The sequence below is a fragment of the Polyodon spathula genome, chromosome 16, assembly GCF_017654505.1.
Source record: "Polyodon spathula isolate WHYD16114869_AA chromosome 16, ASM1765450v1, whole genome shotgun sequence".
Classification (NCBI taxonomy): domain Eukaryota; kingdom Metazoa; phylum Chordata; class Actinopteri; order Acipenseriformes; family Polyodontidae; genus Polyodon; species Polyodon spathula.
This window is the reverse complement of record NC_054549.1, coordinates 8,705,763-8,728,596: the sequence shown is the minus strand read 5'-3', so window position 1 is coordinate 8,728,596 and position 22,834 is coordinate 8,705,763. Positions and strand designations below refer to the sequence as shown.

Sequence of the window (22,834 nt, the reverse complement as noted above, 5' to 3'; positions counted from 1 at the left end):
GTTGCATGCCCGTATACAATGCTATTTATTTTAAGCTTGGTGCGACCGAGGAGCAGGGGATGCGTCGTTAAAGGCTATAAAGGATGAACTTTAGATTTCTAAATGGGAAATCAAGCTGCGACTAGTGTCACCCATCCGAGACTGGCAGCTCTTTCCATGCAGGTCCCAGTCTGTACCTTCGCCTAGCGATCTGGAATGTAGGGGCTGCTGCTGACGATCGGTGCATGCAAACAGGAGCCGGCGTTTTTAAAATAAAAAAAAAAAGATTTTTTTTTTGAGATTTTGGATATTCCGCCGTCGAGGAAGCTTTTTGAAGAGGTACAGTGTTTATTGTTATTATAAGCTGAACTGTTGTGCTCTGTACACATTTTCGACAGGTGATAATCATTTAATTCCAGTTGCACTTTCAATGCGAGGTCGGCAGGAATGTATCTACTGTCTGTTTGATATCAGATTCATGCTTTTGATTAAACATGTTTGGAAGATTTTAAGTTTAGTTCTTTCACCTATTCACAGCCTTCGGTATATACTTATGTATTCATGCTACTGGTGACGGTTTCCAAAACACTGGAATTCTAGTTTTGGCTTTAGGGGCAAACCTGTACACTGTGGACAGCCCAAAGACATTTTATCAGCAGGATGTTTCAAAACTTGATGGAAGCAGGCTAGTATTGTGGACACTGCAAACTGGAAGGTAGCATGTTCTGTGAAATCACCGTGTCACAGAGAGGGCCACATTTTGGTAGGATTGTCATTCACGAAGGAATGCAATCTCCGCCCCACTCTGGTCCGTTAGCAATTAAAAATATAATTGTGATCGATTTTCTATTGATTACTGGTATACTGGAAGAACGCACTAATCAGTATTTAATTATACTTCAGCTGAGTGCACATTATCTTTGCAATAAAGCATGCAAATCTGTATCTAACCTTTGATGCAAAACTGGGAAAAAAACACTTCATTTTCTGTATGAGTACCCGATTATCTTAATGCGTTTCTGGTTTCCATCAGTATTTACGCATTTGGCTACATATGCAACTCCTTTCTCATAATCTCATTTCCTGGTTACTCATTCGGGTTCGAAGTGAGAAAAAAAAAATGAATACGTGCGCCACACAAGGTGGTCACGTGTTTTTCTTTAAAAGGTCCTTTCCACGCGCTCTCCACGAATATTTTTCTCTCTTGCTTTGGTTAATGAAATGCGGCGGCGCGCTGAAGTGTCACTTCGATTCACTGTAGATAAGCAGCCACGCGTAGCAGTGGGTGTCTCAGGTCATGTTGCAGTTCTCTTTTGTAGCTACAACCCTCCTTTACTATACAGTCTGTGTTGCAGCCACACCAAAAGACTAGACAGCTTTAAAATAAAGACATTCCTGTTCTAGAGTAAACCCATTTGTTGCAACCAAACTTTAGCGGTTCATTTTAATTTTTTTTTAATTCATGGGACACAGAACCTAAAACTAGAGTCTGAGGAATTGAAATAAGACTCCCACTGCATCTGCATCCATTCCTAGTTTTACTGTACGTTTAATTACCATTACGCTGTGGCTAATCAAGCTCATAGTAAAACCTGGAATGAGTTAAACTGATCTGCAATAGACAGAGTCTTCTTTTCATTCATGTCATGTGCACATCTTTTTTTCCTTTCAGTTTCTCCCATGCCTTTAATTGCATCAGCACACATATCCTCAATTGCCCTCCTTGGTATTCAGATAAAAGCACTTTAAGCATCACTGTCTGCTTTACTGTGGGGCGCTCCCAACTTTTGCAAAGCAATTGCTCATCAATCGATTGCTGGGTGTTTTGAGCACCATCCAAGAAATAAACAGCTCCATTGAAAACCTTGGGTAGGTGATCCAGGATTTTAACTTACCCTTAGTTACCATTTCCGACATACAGCAGTACGTGTGTACCATTCTTTATGATGTGTATGACCACTGCAGTAACGGTACAGCAGAGAGACAAGGTTGGGTGCTGTGTTGGTGTACAGGTAGCAGACTGTGTTTTGGCTGAGGAGCTCGCTGAAAAGAAACAAGATTAAACACTCCCTCCAACATGCTTAATCCTTCAGTTAAATTGGGCCTCTTTTACATGCAGCGATGCTCCTATACACGGCACACATTAATTCACCCTTTGCAACAGTCTAAGACAGTTCTTGTGTCAATATCTATCTGTGTAAGCCAGCACTGCCTGGTAAAGAGGATCTGCTGTGACTGTGCTCCAGTCCCGCACTCAGCACTTGTTAATAGGCTGTCTGTTCTGACAGTGTGATACAAGGCTACTTTACCTCGTCTCCAAACAGCTTCAAGACCTTCTTTAGGAACATGATATATGCACCCCTCCTGCACCCAAGAACAGTGTTTTAACAAGAAGGGGGGTTTTATTTTAATGAGATAAGTCAAACTTGACAATGAGAATTACTCAATTAAATTGAGTAACTCCGCCCTACCGGGATATATTTGATAGCGCGAGACAGAACAGTAGCTGTCTTTTTCTCATCTTCTGCAATATAACAACATCTGAGACAAGACTATAGGAATGAAAGTCAAGGAATTGTGCATGATCGAAGGTCAGGAAATGGGCTGAGATAATGCTGTATCAGGGGCATCTCCCTGGTAATTGTGGGCAGTAGTCAATAAGTGAACCACTTTCCACCCTAGCTGTATTATAAGGTGTCAAAAAGAATGCATCTCCGACTCGGAAAACATTTCATAGAAGTCTGCTTTATAGCAGGAATTCCATCTTTGCAAAGCAATTTCTCATCAATAGATTACTCATCCAGTGAGTAGGTGGAAGCCTGTCTAAAATTAGTTCTCTTATGCAACTTGCACTTACACTTGACGAGAGTGAGAGAGAGAGAGAGAGAGAGAGAGAGAGAGAGAGAGAGAGAGAGAGAGAGAGAGAGAGTCATAGCAATAAATACAAACACACAAGGGACATTTTCTTCCCTAAATTGTGCAGTTCTGTCCCAGAATTCCCAAATGTACGTTGAGACCTATCACAGCCTGAGGGACACACAGTGAACAAGTCACACCACAATCCTATCACAGGGTTACAACTGAGAGTGAGGGGGAGGGAAGGAGGGTAGGAGAAGGACAGAAGGAGTGTAAGGGGGAAAGGGAGGGTGAAGGAGAAGAAGGGAGAAAGGGAAGAGGGTTTGAGAGGGAGAAGGAAAGAAGAGGAGGGAGAGAAAGGGAGGGTGAAAGGTTTGAGAGGGAAGGTGATGGATATGGAAGAGGGACATTTTTTAGTAATGTTTAATATACTTGAAATACACATGCCTCAATACAGCAAAACTATGTTTAAATGATGTAGTATTCCTCCAGTTTGTTTAATGCTTGCAAATCAGCTTTGAAAGCCTGTTAACTCTTCTGAATTAGCAATACAAATGAAAACACTGACCCCTCAAGAGAACACAATACAGTAACTAACTTTTTAAATTGAGCGCTCTGGCGAGAGAGTGGCATATGCTGCATTTGGATTATTTGAAGTAAATCACACAGACTCAGAAAAATCAATTCTTGTGTATGTGTAACAAGACGGAAGGCTGGGCACGAACCAAGTGTCTTAACCACTATACAATAGAGCCGGGTCCGTCTGCATTAGTGTTTATTAGAGCTTTTAACCTCATCTCATCTCACTGACAGGGGACAGAATCCATACTAGACTACTTAAAGTAACAGCGTAAATCCATGTTACATTGCATTCCCAGAACCGAGAGGGTCATCCTCTGTATTCAATTGGTTTTTCCATTCATGATTATTATTATTTTTTCTATTCATATTTGACGTCAGTACGACACAATGGTAAACTGGTGATCCAGCAGTTGCACACGCAAGACGGTTGCTCTCCTTTGTTTGAAAGCAGCCATGAATTATTAAATATGAACATTTAAACCCATCAGCATGTTTCCCAGGCTTAACTCAAGCGCTGGTAACTGTGTATGATGAGATGCAAACTTTCCAGGAGTCAGGTTTCCATGGAAAGACTTCTCCAGATGCCACAGTATTAAAAGACCACAGGAATCAAGCGTCTGGATCTACCCATACCTTACATGTAGTGTTTAGATTATACAGCCCAGTGCAACCTGTATAGAGTTTCATAGCAGAATAGCCTGAACTGTTGAATTATTCGATTTGAAAGCCAATGAATTGTAATTTTAAAAAGATACCCAATGCAGCATATTATATGATACCACAACACAGCCCTAAACCTGTTGCTTCAATACCTGGTTTCACGGAACCCAATTAGCATTAATGTTGCACGACCGAGGGTTCTGATGTCCTAATGTTACAGTTAAGATAGTCCTGCACCCTATTGTCCAACACTCACAGAAACAACTTGATTGCCATTACAATCAGTTGAGCTCATATTATCTGGGTAGCGTGGACAGGGTATCAGATTAACACAAAGTCTATCAAACTAGCCATGAGACATCATGAAGCAAAGAAATGTGACCGTTATTCTCCAGCGAGCAGTGCCATAGACAGGCTGTTGTGATTCCAGGGTCTTTGATCTTCTCTACAAATAGAGCAAACCAATTTTTGTAAACCATTTCCTTCTTGTTTTTTTGTTTTTTTTTCCTCCACACCCAAACACAGAGCAAGCAAAAGGCCATTACCAGCCTGAGTAGCGGATGCCATTATTGCACTAAGTCATCTAATCAATGCCTATTCCTGTCGTCTGCAGAGGCACTTGCCAACCAGTCTCTATGGAAACATAGCAAATAAATTTACTTCACACTTAGTAGGGTATATTTAATTGATTTTTTCCTTCCATCCAGATGTGTTCTATGTTAGACAAATAAAATATATATCTCTTACTATGATAACCTTTTTAAAATCATTGATATATATATACACACACACACACACATACACACACACACACGCTACAAAAACACGCTGCATGCTTATTAAGTGTATTTTTTATTTAATATTGGTAAAAATATACTTCAGAAAATATTCATAGACTGTCATTTTATATTCTCTTTTGTCTCTTTTAAATAACACCTGAGCTTTGCATACAAGAGAGTATGTTACTAGATTAGATAAGGAACAGTGTGCAGCATAACGCAGGATGGGATGCTAGGACTCATGATTCATGAAGAAAAGCTCTAACTAAGCACAACAAACACGAAACACAAATCATGCAGTGCAACGTGGGTCAGCCTGTTTGTTACGAAATCACTTCTCTTCGCTGCATCTCTGAAAACATATTCTCACAGTGCCACGCACCGGAACCTAACTTAATACAGCCGAGGCTTTTTCAGAAATGGGGAGAACTAATTGCTTGTATTGGAAATAGGACTGAATTACAAAAACGTGGCAGGCTGGTTATAAGATTAGTGAAATTGATGAGTTGAAAAGGTCGTTCAAATGTTCCACTTATGCTAAGGGTGTTCAAGATTCATCATGATCGTTGATGGATACACTCCATTAATGCAGCACCAATAATAATTATTTCAAGGTTTTTTTTTTCCTTCTAAATGCTGTGGTTTATGTAAATTATTAAACAGTAAGAGATTGCTGAATATTGACACGCATGTGGCACATCTGCTGGACCAGCTATGTATACTTATGCTTGCAGTAAAACCTTGAATGAGCCGAACTGCTAAGCAATGGGAGTCTTGTTTCTGTTGAGATCTGACTGCAGGCTAGACCATATTACCCTGTGGAAACCATCGCCTTTATCTTAAACCCACCCCTGCAGTTTATTTGTTTCAACATGTTTATTACAGAAAAAGCACAGTTCCAATTATCACAAGCAAAGATCATCTGGGATGTTTACAACATTAGCTCTGCAAACTGTGTCCACAGCACCCCCAGTGTATATTGATGCAACCTTCCTTTTGTATATAACACAGTCAGGATTCTTGGTACTTTTTTTGCCATGTCTTTGGAGGTCACCTGCTTCCAAAGTAAATCCTGTTGTGTTTTGGAAGATCAATGTCTAGTTTCCCCTTATGTAGAACAAGACAGCACCAATGGCTTTTTCTGCTTTAAAGCTCATTCCCTTTGTAAATAGGGATGATCAGCATGATGCACATGATGTTACTGGCAGTGTCGTGATGCTTTGCTGTTATTCTATGCCCCGTTGGTGAGATGGTTTACAGCTCTAGAACCAGGAATGGAGATGAGCCCGGCTCTTTCTCGTTGTGATTAAGATGCTCGCTTGAGGTGTGCTGGTTTGCGCCCAGCCTCCACCGCGTTACATATATTCTAAATGACTAAGCACGAATCTTTATAATTGCAGTGTTACAATACAGGGACCGTGTACATGTTGACAGCTCCGCATCACAATGCAATGATGCAAACAGTAATTATGGTGTCTAAAAGGCCATTGAACAATTGGTGGTGGGAACAGACTTACCCCCATGCCTTAAATGCAGGTCTATGGCTCTGGCAATTTCATGCAAACTCTGCCAGTGATGCTGCTGATGGGAACATGCTTTTTCAAAGCGTACACAATTTGCTTCCCCTTAGTGTTACCATGGCAACAAATACCTGCCGTGTGTGCAACTGCAACATTATTGCTCACTGTATAAAGTCAAGTGCCATAAAAGCAGCTGCTACCAAAATACACAAGAGATGTGTGGAGGTTTTTTAATTTAAACTTTTTACAAAGAAATAGTTTGAAGAGTGAAATATATTTGTGAGACACACCTGTGACATTTAGTTAAAAAATGCACAGATATAGACTTGCAGAATTACCAAAAAATAAGGGGGTACAAATATTCAAAAGGGGAACATGTATCACTGAATATGGTTCCTAGGGGGAACAAATGTTATTAAGGATATCTTCAAGCACACAGTTCCTTCTTTTTGTGCAGATGTGCCATTTGCAAACACCTTTCCAGTGTTTTTGAATAAGGAACTCCATTAACAAGTGCGTGTTTGTTTGTAACTCCTTGCATGGGTATAGAGGGAAGGAGGTACTGTAGTTAATGCTTCACATAAACCTTCAGGCACCTGTCAGTGCTCTGCTTCATTAAAGTAGAGGATTCATATCACTCATTGCTATAAAACAATCACCAAACGGATAAGCTGACATAACAAAAAATATGTTTTTTTTACATTCTAGCTAGGAGACACCTCTTGTAAAGTAAGGACATGCAAACCACCTTGCCTCTGGTCCACTTGGCATTCTGTTTGTACCCTCACTACATAAGCCTCATTTCCCATCTAATATAAATGTGTATGAAGCATGTAATTAACTAAAGGTACCATGTGTTCCAGGAATCAAAGTAATCTAATTGTTACTCTTCGGAGAATCAGCTCAGACTCTGCTGCTCTTGATTACAAAGGCTTGACATGTATAACCTGTTCCCTTCAGAATAATATGGCTTCCCCTTTAGCGCTTTCTTTTAGTGACACTGAAAGGCGCTCTCTTTGGCTGTATTCTTTGCATTACACAGAGTGGAAACCCGTGGTGATATTGAATGCTATTTATTGCAGATCTAAAAAAGGGACAGTACCCTGAATTATCTTCAGTAGTCAAACTTCTCCTTGTTTATACACTGTGTTCCTTTTAAAAATGAAAGAGTCAAAACTACTGCACTGGTCTATACCCATTACAGCTCCCTGTACCACATTAAAAGAATGGCTGCACATTCATAATGAATTTGGACTGAACACCACAGGAATATCATCTATTTGCATCTTTGTTAAAATCCAGCAGGAGAAATCTGGATATTGAATTTGCATTTTGCAAAAAAAAAAAAAAAAAAAAAAAAAACGAAAAAAAAAATTAAATTGTAAAATTTAATGAAGTTAAGCCCAATCGAAGTGTAATATATAAAAAGTATATATATAGTCCCAACCAGTTTTATTTCACAGCTAAACGCTTAACTCCAGGATCCTTTGGCAAGAGGTTCAGCTCCTTTGCGTATGTACTTTCTACCTGATGAAGCTCTTGCAATGTTGTAACTGGATTCCTCTGCTTGACTCTCATTGCAGGACAGCTCCTCCTCTGCATATCGGGGCTGGCAGAGGCATTCTTCGCAGCTCCAGGATCACTATGTCAGCAGCCCCCTCCGTCTGGCCCCTGCAGAAGGATCCCGCTGCCCAGTAGGATGCTGGCTCTCGTCTGGTCTCACCTGCCTGTACACCTCATCATCCTCTCATCCGTCTGCGCCTCCACGCTCCACCATGAATGATGAGGAGATCCTTAACAGCAACGCTGTGGCCTGGCTGGTCTGCTCAGGCATCTCCATCCTGGCCAACACCTGGGGGATACTGAGCGTCAGCGCCAAGCAGAAGAAATGGAAGCCCCTGGAGTTCCTCATCTGCACCCTGGCCGGCACGCACATCCTTAACATGGTCATCCCCATCACCATGTACTCCGTGATCCAGCTGCGCCGGCAGCACTCGGACTACCAGTGGAATGAGGGGCTCTGTAAGGTCTTTGTCTCCACCTTTTACACCCTGACTCTGGTTACCTGCTTTTCCGTCACCTCCCTGTCCTACCACCGCATGTGGATGGTCCGATGGCCTGTCAACTACAGGTATGGGTAAGAACGTGTGTCACTACTACTACCTGTTTTATATCTGTGCTGTTCCTGTCTTGTCGGACTGTAATGAATCTACTCCTAAAGACTGATGAGTTGATACAAGGGTCTCCAACCCTGGTCCCGGAGAGCTACGGGGTCTTCTGGTTTTCGGTTCAATCGAGCTCTCAGTAACTTAATTGATTGGCTTAATTAGTTAAGATTACCATGAGTTCCAGATCTATCCACTGATGATGTAAAGACACCCATACAACCTGTGGGATTGGGGCTCTCCAGGACCTGGGTTGGGGACTCCTGAGTTAATAATACTGGCATCAGCTTATGACACGTACTGGTCTCTCGACTACAGACCTTGCTCTTTAGTTGAATGGAAAGGCATCTGTCTTTGAACCATTTGGTTTGTGGTTCACATCCAGCCCATGCCTTTCCATTCAATTCAATGGGCTGAGATTCGGATTCATTACAGGGGGTCTATGCTTTTCTGCACTGTGTTTTTTTGAAGCACATTGTGTAAGTATGTGCTGCAAATAGCTTCTGTGGAGTTGTTATTTTTATTTTATTTTTGCTTTGTATGTCCGGGCGATATTCATAAAACTTTTTTTATCCTTTTTGGACAAATTGGATTCAGTGTATTCAGGGAACCAATCTCTAAAGTGGTTCAAAACGCATTCTAAACTTTCATATCGTTCACTCTTAATGAGTTTTGTGAATCAGGCCCAGTATCTGATTATCGTTTTACTGGCTCTTTGTATTCACTTTTCCTTCCACTACCACCTTCACTCCTTCCCTTGCTGTTAAGCAGCCTGTCACTTGTTTGGGTCTCCCCCAGTCCTGTCCCAGGATTAAAAGGTAAAATTCTCCAAATGCTGTTTTGCATTTTGCAGGAACATTGCATATTCTGTGCAAGCTTTAATTGGTCCAGGGAAAGAGACACAGCAAAGTAATACACAAACAGCAGTGGTCCAGTAGAGCCGGAATACATCAGAACAAAGTTCTACAGGCAGCTCAGACATCTATAGATAGCTTAGACACTGACACACAGACACGTACAGTAAAGCATTCTGAAAACACTTTGTGGAAATCCTTGTAGAAATTTGATAAATGCATGACCTGTTCATATGTGTTACTAGAAGTTCCGTCTACTAATAAAATGTGAATTTGTAGGCTTCTAATAATTCTTGTTTTAGAAAAATCTAGATTTTAGTGGCGTTCTGGTACCTTCAGATTTGGGACTACAGCCCTGACAAACAGCAATGCTTCAGGTGTGTAACTGCTTGTCCAGATTAGGCAGGCTTTTGCATGGGGCTTGCCTCACCTTGTCTGTGTTTATAACACTGGAAACACATTCAGTATGTAGGTTATTATACACTTTAGTTTGGAACAATTCCAGGAATAACAAAAAACAAACACGTGGAAGCAGTACCTCGAGAAATATCAGGCACAGCACTGCATAGTTCTTTGTACTGCCCCCTAGCAGCATCGTCATATCGAATCATTAATATGTTTTGAGAAAACCAGCCTGGAGACGATCCAGAATGACATAACGCTTGTGGTGCATATGGTAGGTCTCGTTTTCTTCCATCCAGATTGTAGATTGTTTCATTGCTTTATGTAAGGGAGACAGGATCCCCAGGAACAGCTGGAGATTTAATCAGCAGTTTCAACAGTCAACAATAATCTAACATTGAGAATACTTTAGTATTAATAAATACAACTGAATGCGTGCATGTGCATATTATTATACAGAACTGTTCACATGCAAAATGTGCAACTTTATACAGTTGATTTTAATTCCAGGTCTATATAGTAACAAGTACTGAGGCACCTGTGCGTGTTTCCTGACTTGACTGAAGGAATGTCAGCCGCTGCTCTTGAGGAAATGAAAGCGTGCCATGTGACGTGGCAGATGTGGCACATTTTCTGCATTATATAGTACATTGAGAAGTCTTTATTGTTAAAAAAAACAATGAGACATTGAATTTCATCATGACAAGTCAAATCTAAATGGAAGAGCTTCAGTCTAGCAACTCCAAGGAAACCATGTGTCATTGGGTAGCAATCCATCGATGAACGAATTAAATAAAAGCCATGGCAACCAATAATCGATTGATTGATTAGCGGTAGCGTCTCTAGTAATGGCACTTACTGGTTTTAAACAAGTCAGGACTGGCTTACATATTCGCCTGCATCGCTTGGTTGGTTTGATGCTGCACTTTGCTTCTCTTGTTGTGCTCTCCAGTGAGTAAAAGAAAGAGAGGGGACAGGCTTGCTGGACCTCGCTGTCTCTGAGCTGCGCGCTGTTTTTAGTAAGCCTGTCATTGTTGTTTGAATGGCAGTCCTGTCGCCAGGTGTGAGCCATTCATCAGGTGTCTTGCACAATGTTAATCCCTTTCGTAACATTTCAATGGCTGTCAATTTACTGGAGGGCACGGGGATCAGCTTGTTCATGTGTTTGCTGTGGATTATGTGCCCTTGTTTTCCTGCTGTACTGTTATTTGTGGTTGTTCCGGTCCATTTCCTCTTGTCTTTGGTTATGAGTTACATTGAGAGACAGTTATCTCTTAATGACGTTTGACACCATCCTGACCCCTTCTTATTGCCTTTATCAAATACCGCTGTGTTCTGTGTTAAGATGCTTCGAGTTTAAGTCGTTAAGCCTTGCTAATCACCTGCTGTATTCGTGTCTAATGCAGGCTGGATCAGCCACGGTGTCTTTAGATTAGTAAGCGACAGCATCATCTAGTGTACTGTCTAGTTTAGTTTATTCACTTCGTGGCCGCAGGGCCAGCACAGGTCTCAGTAGTCTGCTGTAGTAGTCCATTGTCTGCAAAACGAAAAGCCACTCCATCAAAGATCAATAGAGGGTGCTGGCTCTTACTTCTCTAAAGACACTCAGGCCGATCTCATACATGATATTCAGAGATGAAAGACTAGTGTTCATTAACCCATTCTGCCTTGTGCTCCTGGCTTTGTGCATTGCGTTGCACTCCAATTTTATTGAACATAGATAATTGCACACGAATCATGAGGCTTTGCACAGTTATCTGTATTCAAGTAGATTAAAAAATATCATCAGATTCTTTCATCTGCTTTAATATGAATACCCCTGCTGAGTCAGTCATGCTTGCACTAAGATCTCAGTGTCAGGCGCATCTACACAGAGAGCTCTGAACATCTGGCATGGCTGACCTTTTGTGGCAGAGAAAGCAAGGAGAGGTCCCCTGGGTTAGTTGCTCAGTTTACCCCATTGCTGTCAAGACAAGCCACCAGCAACATTAAAAGCGTACAAGCATTCCAGTCTGAATCCCAAATGATCTCAGCAGAATAACAAACAAACCCGAGTTTCAATGAGATGCTTCAGGACCTGGGCATAGCATTCTCCAAACACTGAAAGAACAGCAAAAGCACACTTTCCGCTTTCTGCTTCTGCAGATGATGTTGTAAAACACTCACAATTCTAACCAGGTAATCAGATCTGTTGCCAATAGGAGATATTCTTCAGTTGGTTGGATAAAGTCTCGGCCCGGGGGCCATGAATAATTCAAAACTCGTTCTTCTACAGCGTAAAATAGGCAATGCATTTAGTCTCAGGGATTGTTAAACAAAACTAAAATGAAGATTTCATGATAAAAAATAGATATACATGCAGTAAACTCCTGTAGTTTATTGCAGATTAGCATTTTGGATATTATATTTTGCACTATTTATTAATTTGTTAAATTGTATAGGTTAGTTATTACACATTTAGAATTCATTCCTTTTTTTTTAGAAAAACAAACCCTTTTAACGGTTATTCTAAAACACATCCCTCTTAGAAGCAACTACAGCTATTGTTTTTGCTGAGAATGTAGATCTAGCACTCAGAACATCAATGGCAAAGCATTCCAAATGTCTAAACCGCAGCAGGTTATATGGAAACAGATCTGAAGTACATTCATCTCAGTTTTTGGTGTTTAGAGTTTTAGAGTTTCTTCTCGTCATACTCGTCTCTCCCTTTCTTTTCCACTCGCAGGTTAAGCAACTCGAAGAAACAAGCCGTCCACACGGTCATGGGGATCTGGATGGTGTCCTTCATTCTCTCCACGCTGCCAGCGGTGGGTTGGCACGACACTACGGAGCGCTTCTACTCGCGGGACTGCCGCTTCATCGTCACGGAGATCGGCCTGGGCTTCGGGGTGTGCTTCCTGCTCCTGATCAGCGGGAGTGTGGTCATGGGGGTGATCTGCATTGGCATCGCCCTCTTCCAAACGTTTTTCATCCACGCGGGACACAACGCCGATAAGAACAAGTTCAACGTGCCCACCATAGTGGTGGAGGATGCGCAGGGCAAGCGGAGGTCCTCCATCGACGGCTCGGAGCCCCTAAAGACTTCTCTCCAAATCACCTACTTGATCAGCGGCATCGTATTCATCTACGATTTTCTAACTGGATTCCCCATACTGGTAAGGGCTGTGGAATTGTGTCTTTGAATCACGTGTGTGTGTGTGTGTGGAGAGCACTGAGGGAAACTCCAGCAGTGACCAGCACTGAGGAATGCTGCTCAGAGCTGGCAGTTTTATTCAGCTGGTCTTGTTGGTTCGGGAGACTGGTTAAGGAGGTGCTTAAAGCGGTTCTTTAAAAAATCTCTTTACTGTAATGTTATTAAATAAACTATTTGTTGTAAAGCTTATTTGCACTGTATATGCCTACTAGTATTCCCATCTACAAACAGCTCCCCAGCATTTGCAGGAATCTTCAGTAGGGAGGTGTTGTTAATAAGTGCTAGCTTATTGATGCTGACATTCTAGCTGGTCAGACCTGTGATGACGAATGAGGATTGAGAGGTTGTTGCAAAAGCCAGTCCAAGTGCTGATCCAGGAGATCACCTGGTCTGCTGTAGCTCTGCTGACTCTAAAGCCCTTCTTCTGATGACAGAGCCTCGGCACAACACACCACTTCTTCAGATCCATTAGAGTGTGGGGTTTTAAAAATAAAAATGTGATCTAAGGTGGGCTGTCATGGAAATCAAGATCGATTACTTGTACTGTGAGAGAGGGTTTTTTTTTCCTCTACTGCCATCAATGCGAGTGGCTCTTCAGAGCTCTCAGAGTTCAGAAATAGAAAGGACTTTGGGAGGCTTGACATGCAAGGAGGTTTATATATATATATTTTTGGTGTTGTTGAGTTATCTGATATAGCAAACGAAAATCAATATGAGTTTTACGTATCATATTATGCCTTGTGCAATTATTCATAAGCACCATTTATTAAAAGCCTTGTCAGGAACGAGTGTGTGAAATGTGCTTCCATCTGAAAATAAGGGGCGCTAATAGGAACTATCTGGGCTATTCCGAGATATATTTAGCATTGTTAAGTGGGTGATATTTATAATACAGGATTTGGAGGGTTATAGTGCTTATTATACACAGCCCTGAATACCCCTCAATGGCTTGGAGCAGTGACTAGCTGTTCTATAGAAGCTTGTGTCTTCATACCTGCTGAAGAAGGGTTCAGGAGGAATGATTTGATTAAGAAACCTACAGGATATTTCCTTCACCGATGTTACTGGGGACACAAGAACAGAATAAATAACAAATGCAGTTTAATTGGTCCCCTGGTGCCCTGATTCATTTTCATGCTGACCTGAAAGCCTGGACTTTAAATTAAATCCACTTGAGACAGGAGAGGAGTTTTCTTTTCAAATTATTCTTAGTATTCGGAGTGCTAGGGGTTACATTTCTATATGGACTTCTGTTGGTTTTCGGAATTCCTTTTTAAAGCGTTTTGTGCAAACCCTCCACCTCTTAGACAGATAAGAGCCAGGGAATTTCAATTAGTTCAATATAAAACTGGTTAGCGCTCATCACAATGAATACAGCAGCACGCACGGTTTCATTGGCTCCTGGGTTTGTATGGTGCTAACCTTCTATTAGGTGTGTAATGCATAATTAAATGAGTATTCTATATGGGAGCTAAAGAACTTTTTTGTGGTGCTTTTCCATTTTTGTTTCAGGACTGAGTTTGATAGTGTTCACAGTGCAGTTTGCAAGTCCACTTGGCTCATTTAGTTCTGGTTTGACAAAAAGTGATGATTCAGTGCTGACTGACTTACATAGAAATGGCTTTAGATTCCCACTCCCTTTACTGAAACAACCCAGGTCTAGATTGCTTGATGACACAACACAGACACTTCAGGATGCTCTGTGACCTCCTGGCTCACAGTGTACACTGTACCACAGTACAGGATTCATACCCTATCTATCTGTGCAGAGTGGCAAGCTAGACTCTCTCTGGTAACCTAGCACACTGTACATTCAGCACTAACTGCAACTGGCTTGAGCAGCACACTCTTACATTTTAATGGGTTTTGTGTTTGTGCCCTTGTGGAGTTGCTGAGTGAATATGTGTCGCCTGCCAAGCCAGTCACATTCCCCATTCAGAACCGTGTAGAGAGTGGTGGCTGAGGTGCACTGACTTGACACGGACACGACCCTCTGCAGACCCAGCCCGTAGCATGCACAGGAGGCAGGATAGATTCCTAGGAAGGATCGGTGATGCGTGTGTTAATCATCCTTACTGGACTTGATCAGTTTAAATAATCAGTTTTTAGTTGCATTTTAAATAAATACAACACTCAATTACAACACGCTGAGGTAACAAAAAATACAAGTGCTAACACTTTACATGAAGTGTTGCTAATTACTGTGTGTTTACATAGTAGTTCATAAATACATGTGTATTTAAATTGTTATTATGCATAGTTACAATGTACTAAATGTGATCCACTGCCCATACGCATCTTGTCCCCTGTCGGTGAAATGAGGTTGAAAGTTCTAACACCACAAATGTAGACGACCCTGGCTCTTTTGCATAGCGGTTAAGACGCTCATTTGCGGTGTGTGGGGTCACCGGTCCACCCCCAGCCTCTGCCCGGTTACACTAACAACCCCTTGATGACTCTTGAACCAGACTTGCACGTCCGCACTTCTTTCCCTAACTCTCCCCCGCCCCGTCTCTGTCTCTCTTCCACAGGTGGTGAGCTTCGCCAGTCTCAAGTATGACCGTTCGTACAGCTGGATGGTGCTGTGTGTTCTCTGGTGTTCCATTGCCCAGTCTATCCTGCTGCCCATGTTCCTGTGGGCCTGCGATCGCTACAGAGCGGACGTGAAGATGGTCTGGGAGAAGTGCGTGGCCATTATGTCCAACGACGAAGTCGAGGAAGGTGAATCGACGGCTGAATGGCGATTAACCCTCAAGCTACCAAAGCATCTGAAGGGACCCAAGTTGGATACAGTATTAGGCTTCAGTTAGGGGCTGCGTATTGATTCAATTAACACTAAAAGGAGAGCTGAAGTCGTGTGTGTCGTTTGTTAGGCAACAAAGCATTGTTCAGTCCTATTCACCAGGATCATGTAAAGTCTGTTTTAATGAATAAAATCAAGTTTGATATCTGCGAAACTGTCTCGGACTGTGCAAGGCTAAATAAACCAACAACAGAACCCTTTGATGAATATCAAACAGTTAGTTAAAGCTTAGTGGATGAAGTCTATTATGAGGGAGAATATTGCAGTGTGCCTCTTTGTGCACGCATAATTACAAGATTACAAAGCACTTTGCAGTTTACAGTAGACACTATAGACCATGTTCATGTATTATTCAGCATCATTAAATAATGGTTCTTAATGACGCATTTGTTAAGCCTGAGCGGCACCCGCTAAACTAAACTATTCCAAATGTCTTCATTTTAGTAGGAATATGCTAATGTAACTAAGAAAAATTGCAGTTTTGTTTAGGAGTTTTAGATATGGGTTAACCAAAGAAATGGTTTGGTAGATGAAGGGTTAATCGCTTTTTGCACAGGTCCGTTTTTCTTGCATGCACGGCTTGATGCTTGCTTGTGTGATGACAAATACCATTCTTCCATCTTTCAATTGGTCCTGCATCAGCTTTTAGTTCTGCTCCAGGAGTAAGGGTTTCTTTTCTTCTTTAATATCTTTAACATCATATGTGCATGCATGCTTTGTCAATTTTTACTTCAGTGTGGTTTCAGAAGTTTCTCCAGTTTAAATATCTAGATTCATTTTTTTAATTATATTAGCTTGGTAGGCCTGCAAACTCATGATTTTCAAAAGACAAGACAAGACAGACAAAAATCAAACAGTCCCGCCAACAATACCAGAACAATACAGTACATTACGTATTTACAAAATGATACCCTGTAAGTGTCTGAGTTTGCATCATGGTGTTACTCAAAAAAGGTTTGAGGACAAAAAAAGAAAAAAAAAGAAAAAAACATGAATTGTTTTTCTCTCTGTATGTCTGTTTGTTGTCTGTCTGTGTATTTTGCGCAATTCTTTAATTCTACATGCTTTCTGCATTTTGCAGAAAACAGCCAGGATGGAGGAATTCATCCGGACTTAATATATGACAGACCGTATGACTATAGCTGCACCGCTGAAATCATGACGGTAGACCGCATGGCCAAGTATGAATTCTCAACAATAGAAAGGGGGGTCGTCTCCCAGGCTTTCCCAATGAGGGAACTGCAGGAAGATAAAATGCAGTATCTGCAGGTATATTCCCATTTATCTTTTCTGTGATCAATTTAAACCACTGTAGAATTGCAAAGGTGTAACGAGACAGTGTGGAAAATGACCGTTCCCTGTGGAAATCAAAGCCCGCGTCTTGCGTGAGGTAGCGCCCACACATATTGCTTCGAATAGGGCTCATATTTTGAAAGCATTACGGTACTGTGTTTGCTAATGCTTTGTGAATATTGTGTGCAGTTTTGGGGTTTTGCTGTGCCTTTTTATTTTTGGCTGGGGGTGGGGGAGCTAGTTTATGGGCTACAGTGCTGCCTCGTCGTTTTCAAGTTCTCGATAATTGCCACATTTTAAATTCACGGTTATGACCGTGAGGTACTTTGCTGTGCACAGGCAGCTAATCGACTCACTGACCTCAGTATCTCACGTCAGAGAGCGGAATAACCAGGCGGCACTGTAGATCATCCGCTCTACATACAGGATGCACAGTACGGGTAGGCAGTCCCTTTGTCGCATTGCACTGCTGCTGAGGGAGAAAGCCTGGATCGAAGGTGGCCTTTAAGAGGTATAGACTGGTCTGTGACAAAGCTGCATTTTTACAAACCCTTCTTCTTAACCCCACTTAATGCAATAACGCACAGAGCGGTGAGCCACCTGGCCTCGCCACCCGTCAGGGTTCGAGCCCAGCGTTTATTTCCACTGCAGCTCCTGAGATTGCTCAAGCGCCTTTATATTGATCACTGCTGACTTCTTCTCCCCCCTTTCCCTATTACAGTCATGCACAGGCATAGCATGTATTGGAAAATGCACGTAGCCCTGCTGTTCACAGCTCTGTAGATTTTTCTTCATGGTAAAAAAAAATAATAATAATAATAATTTACTTCACCATCACCTGCTGTCATCTCAAGCCCACAATCTACTGCCCCCTGCTGCTCTCATTTGATACTGCAGCTACTGTATCTCTCCCACAGCCTATTCTTAAATTAGATTGCACAGTATAGCGCTATCATACCGTATAGATTGTTTTACAAGTACGAAGTTTAAATCAAAGTGTCACTTAATTCTTTTCTTGTATAGTTATCAGAGCAGTATGTACGGTATGAGATGTGAGTACATGTTCCAGTAATAAATTAGCATCAATCAATCTCTGGGCAATTGCTTTATTATTATTATTATTATTATTATTATTTATTATTATTATTATTTGGGAAGCCCTAGCAGTGTCTAGATACATCATTCAACAATTAGGAGGTTTTTACTGGGCAAACATCAATTCTAATAAAAAATAAAAAGAATTAGTCTATGGTGTTTGGATTATTCAGTGGCACTTCTAGGGTACACCCCCACTGCACATGTTTATCAGGCTTCTAGACCCTGCAATGCCTGCATCTCATACCTCCCCCTTCTGTTGTACCAGGTCCCCCCTACAAGAAGATTCTCCCACGACGAGACCGACAGCATGTGGACGGCAGTGCAGGTCCCATCCTACCTCCATCGTTGGGGCTCCACGGAGGACATGATCGGGGTCCCGCACTACAGCTCTCCGCGGCACGAGAGGCGGAGAGGCAGCCTGGTCTCCTACCACGAGGAAAGCCTGCTGTACCACAAGCGGAGGAAATCCGAGGAGAGCATCTCGTCTCTGAAGCAGCTGCCCCGGGAGGAGGAGGAGGAGGAGGGTGCTAACTGCTTCAGCCGGGATGAAGTGATCAACTTCATCGATGAGACTCCCCTGCCCAGCCCCAAGCACACACCCCGCCGTGCCTCCGCCATCTCCCTGATCCCCGACATCTATGAGCAGCAGATCATCCTGTACCCCCACTTCCCCATCACTGACTTCGAGAGGGAGCCCCAAGTCTTACGGAGACTCTCGGAGCACGGGAAGGGCTGTCCGCTGGCCAGGGGGGCAGCGGAACCCCACCAGCACTCTGGGAACGCTGTTACCTGCGATGGCAAAGGCGGGCGGCAACGCTTCGGGGCTTTTGGGAGTGCCAAGGACATCCGTGGCTCTCGGGAACCAGGGAGTGGCCTCCATTCGGAGCTGCCACTGCTCAGCCACGCCCACCGGACGGGCGACCGTTCCTCCAGAAGGTTTAGGACAGGCCTGGAGGGCAGTAACAGCCAGGAAAAACTGACTAAAATGGAGAGAAAAGGAAGCACAAACAGTTTTTTAAGCTCTCCCTCTGCTTCCTCAGGATATGTAACGTTTCACTCCGATTCCATTGGGTCAGCATCTTAAGGAACAAAGGATTTTTTATTGGATTGTGTTGGCTTGTTCCTCAGCCTGTGGATTGTAGCCTTTTCTGTTTTGCGTCATGGGATCAGTTTATCAAAATGGAGCTTCTTAGAAAAGCACCAAAGAAGAAACACATGTGATTTTGTGAATGATACCGAATAACACAAGAGGCAGTTTTTGGAAACAGGGTGTAATGTTTGTGCTCAGCTATTTATGTGTTTATCCCCTCCAGCTCAGATAGCTGAGGCCTCTAGCCCTATGGCATCATCCAGCGCATATTCTTCTACGTTCCTGCTTTTGAAATCTGTCAGAAGACAGCAAGCAATAGTACAGTGGTCTATGTGATCTGAGCAAAGCTACTTGCTGTACATAGAAAGCAAATTCAGTGCAGCCAAACAGAAATCGATTCGAAAAGGTCAAAGCCACATTCCTCTAGATTTTTATCCCTTTCTTAGAGTCTTAAAATAATACCCATGTAAATATCTCTCTTTTTTTTTTTTAGAAGATTCTACCCAAGAGCGTTTTGTTCACAATAATGTCGCAGTATTTGTCAGATTAACCTATTGGTTCACTGCTATGAGAGATCTTGAGAAGAATCCCATTGCCTAAGTGAAGCACAGCACCACAGCTAAATCCCTTTAGTTTTAATACAGCTAAGCATTGCATCGGTTACCCCCGGTGAGAGAGAGTAGCAACCCATGTCACATTGTGTTTGATGACTTGGCTTGCCACTGATGAAGGGACGTTACATTTGGACGGGAACAGAGATGCAAAAGGTGTTCTAACAGCTATCTGTATAGCAGAGCTTGGAGCTGTGCTCGTTTCATAATAAAGATCCCTGCTCAATGCACAGTTCCAGATTGAAAAGCCACAGTCTTTGGTGGTTCAAATGAAAGGTGTTCTGAAATAGCTTGCAGCTTTACCTACTGCTGGCTGCCCTGAAAAGGGACTCCTTGGTGTATTACTTGCAGCTGGCTTTGGGACGGTTTTCACTCCTCTTCTGATCATGATGGGTTTGAAGTTGTCATTGTGTTTCCGGGTGTCTGGTTGAGGTTACTTTCTGTAGTTTGCTTCCTGGTGTAGCGGTGCAGTGTGGGGTGATGCACCACAGTTAGGGATTCAGTCTGTGGGATGAGGTTCAAAGCTTCATGTCTCTTTTGCATGGCGGTTAAGGAGCCTCCACCCTGTTAGCACAAGGTCCTGTCTTGTATGGACTAGTTCTATCTCCACAGAGTACCAGCACAGGACATGGGGAGTGTGACTTCAAACCTCCTGATAGAAGAGTGAACACAGTACCAAAGCAGGTCCCTAATCATGCAGAAACAGAGTTGCTATTATATGAGAAGCTAATTGAACTTAATAAACCAGCTAGAGACTTTGAGATATTTCAAACCATTTCTACATGCAAATCTCCTTGTTGTGCGGCACTGATTCCATTCCACAGTTTGCATTCACCTTACTACAATAATGGAGGTGGCATCACCCCAGCGAATCCAGGTCAAGCTAATTAGTTGATTCAGGTTGGCATTTAGGCTCAAGTAATTAGCACTCATGGGGTTACACTGCATCATGTAAATGAACCATCTCTCACATACGGCTTCATATAAAGAACTGATTACCAGTCTTTGCAAGGGTCACAGGTGGAAACAGTAAGTAGCTCTGCTGTGATTATAAGGCTCTGACTTTTGCTGCAGCAAGTGAATTAAACTAGGTAGTAAAAGAGGGAGGCCGCATTAGCTGGGATAAAACGTTTTTAAAAATGATTTCATGTAATAGATGATGAATAGTGGAGCAGTATTGGTTTGGATTAAAATGTCATTGGTTGATTCCAGTATGGCTCTACATTTCACTTGAGCCATTAACTCTTTTTTGTCCCTCAGTAGTGTCCTGACACCTTACTCCACATGGCCACTGTTAGGACAGCCATACCCACAATATCTGTCTTGTTATAAAATGCTGATTTTCTGATAGATCTGCTTCTGTGGGTCATTCTGTTTCAGGGCCGACAGACAGGACAGCTCGTCTATTTAGAAAATCTGCATGTTTTACGACCTGGAAGCTGATCCAGGGGGGAATTTCTGCAAGGTGATTACCCAGGGAATTCCTGGAATTAATCATTGGATCATTGGAATCTTCCTGCTCTTATGTAACACCAACCCTAAAAGAAATTTGTTTCCAAAGTTGACCCCCACGTCTAGAGCCAGCATTGGAATGCTGCTGCTCCTCAGTCTATTGCCCATGGCAAACCATCTTTATACTGCATATTGCGTTTGCTGTTCCTTAACCCAACTCACTGTGTTTCTGGGCATGTTTTCAATTGAGAATTGGGTTACAGAGAAACTGCTTTTAATTGTTGCGACTCATAAGCTCAATATTTTGAAGACATTTTTTTTTTTAACTTGCAAAGTTAACTTTAGCTGCAAAGTTATTTTTTTAATTTTTTAATTTTCTTTCTTTTTTTTTTAGTTGTAAAGGAAACACTGAAGTGTTTCTGTGATGTTCTGGTTGTGCTTCGGTTACTTAATATTTCCCGTGGGAATTTTCTGTTTGTAAACGTGATAGAAACTATATGAAGGTTTGAAATTAAACACACGCAAAAAAAAAAAGACTATTTTGAGTAACATACAGACTGTTTTTTCTATTATTATTTTAAATTGAAGACTAGCAAAAGTGCAATGATTTTTTTTTTTGTTTAATTGTATAGGCCCTGTTGTGTTTTACATCAAAATGATGAAATGGCAGTACTTTTAGAGTGAGTGTGTTTGGTGCCAAAAGAACGTTTATTTATTAATTTTTTTACAGTATTACGCCAACAAAACTGTAAAATAGCCCATTCTTGAACGGTACATAGTCGACTGTCTGTTTAATGCACAATAATGTTTGCTGTTTTTGTTGGTCACAGTTTTGTTTCAATGATAATTTTGTTGCAAAAGAAAAAAAAAATGTTTTGAAGAAAAGCAAAAGAGCCCCTGTTTCAATTGTTCTGTGTGTATTTTACGTTCGTAGCATCTTGATGTCAATCTCTTCTTGGTGATGTTTCTATTCCTAGCGGTGATGGGCATCTCTTGGTCCATTTGCGTTTGTCTTAAATTGATAATATTTAAAGGGTTTTACTCACAACTTTATTGGTGGTTTACATTTTTTTAAGAACCTTTAAGATTCTCTTCTGTAGGAACAAAAAAATAAAGAAAATGTTTAAATATAAATGCCAGGCTTTTTTTTTTTTTTGGTCAGATTCTTTTTTTTTTTCATTCAGGTCACAATCCTGCAGCACCACTGTCAATAAGGTGTGCGCCTACAGTCAGTACAACACTCGTTATCTGATACGAAGATGCTGGTCAATGTTGTTTGCCGCGTCTGTTTCCTTCAGCGAAGTTGAGGGTGGAAATGTGCAGAGTCTTGAATACAGAAGCAGCTGCCAACTGAGCACAGCCCAGCTGCCTTCTATCAAAGCCTGTCCGATCTGCAGGTTTGATATATTACAGAATGCGTTTGAAATCCCTCTTAGGATTAACCCTTTCAGTGCAGGAGGCACCTCAAGGTCTTGCTTTATCTTACCGGTTTCAAAG

At 41.9% G+C, this 22,834-nt stretch overlaps 1 protein-coding gene across 3 annotated transcripts; it reads left to right on the top strand.

Annotated features, from left to right (window-relative positions):
- The first annotated feature begins 7,963 nt into the window (after positions 1-7,963).
- LOC121328303 (probable G-protein coupled receptor 153) lies at positions 7,964-22,426 on the top strand. Of its 3 annotated transcripts, XR_005951669.1 has the most exons (6): positions 8,062-8,513; positions 12,523-12,952; positions 15,522-15,711; positions 16,875-17,062; positions 18,450-20,041; positions 20,078-22,426. XR_005951669.1 is itself a non-coding variant. In XM_041272912.1 (5 exons), exons 1-5 carry the CDS (start codon positions 8,152-8,154, stop codon positions 19,266-19,268), a joined length of 1,983 nt encoding a protein of 660 aa, XP_041128846.1. In that variant the 5' UTR covers positions 7,964-8,151; the 3' UTR covers positions 19,269-22,426. The 3 variants fall into 3 exon arrangements, 2 of the variants coding, with proteins under 2 accessions (XP_041128846.1, XP_041128845.1); XM_041272912.1 differs by having other exon boundaries at positions 7,964-8,507; positions 18,450-22,426; XM_041272911.1 differs by having other exon boundaries at positions 7,964-8,513; positions 18,450-22,426.
- The last annotated feature ends 408 nt before the right edge of the window (positions 22,427-22,834 follow it).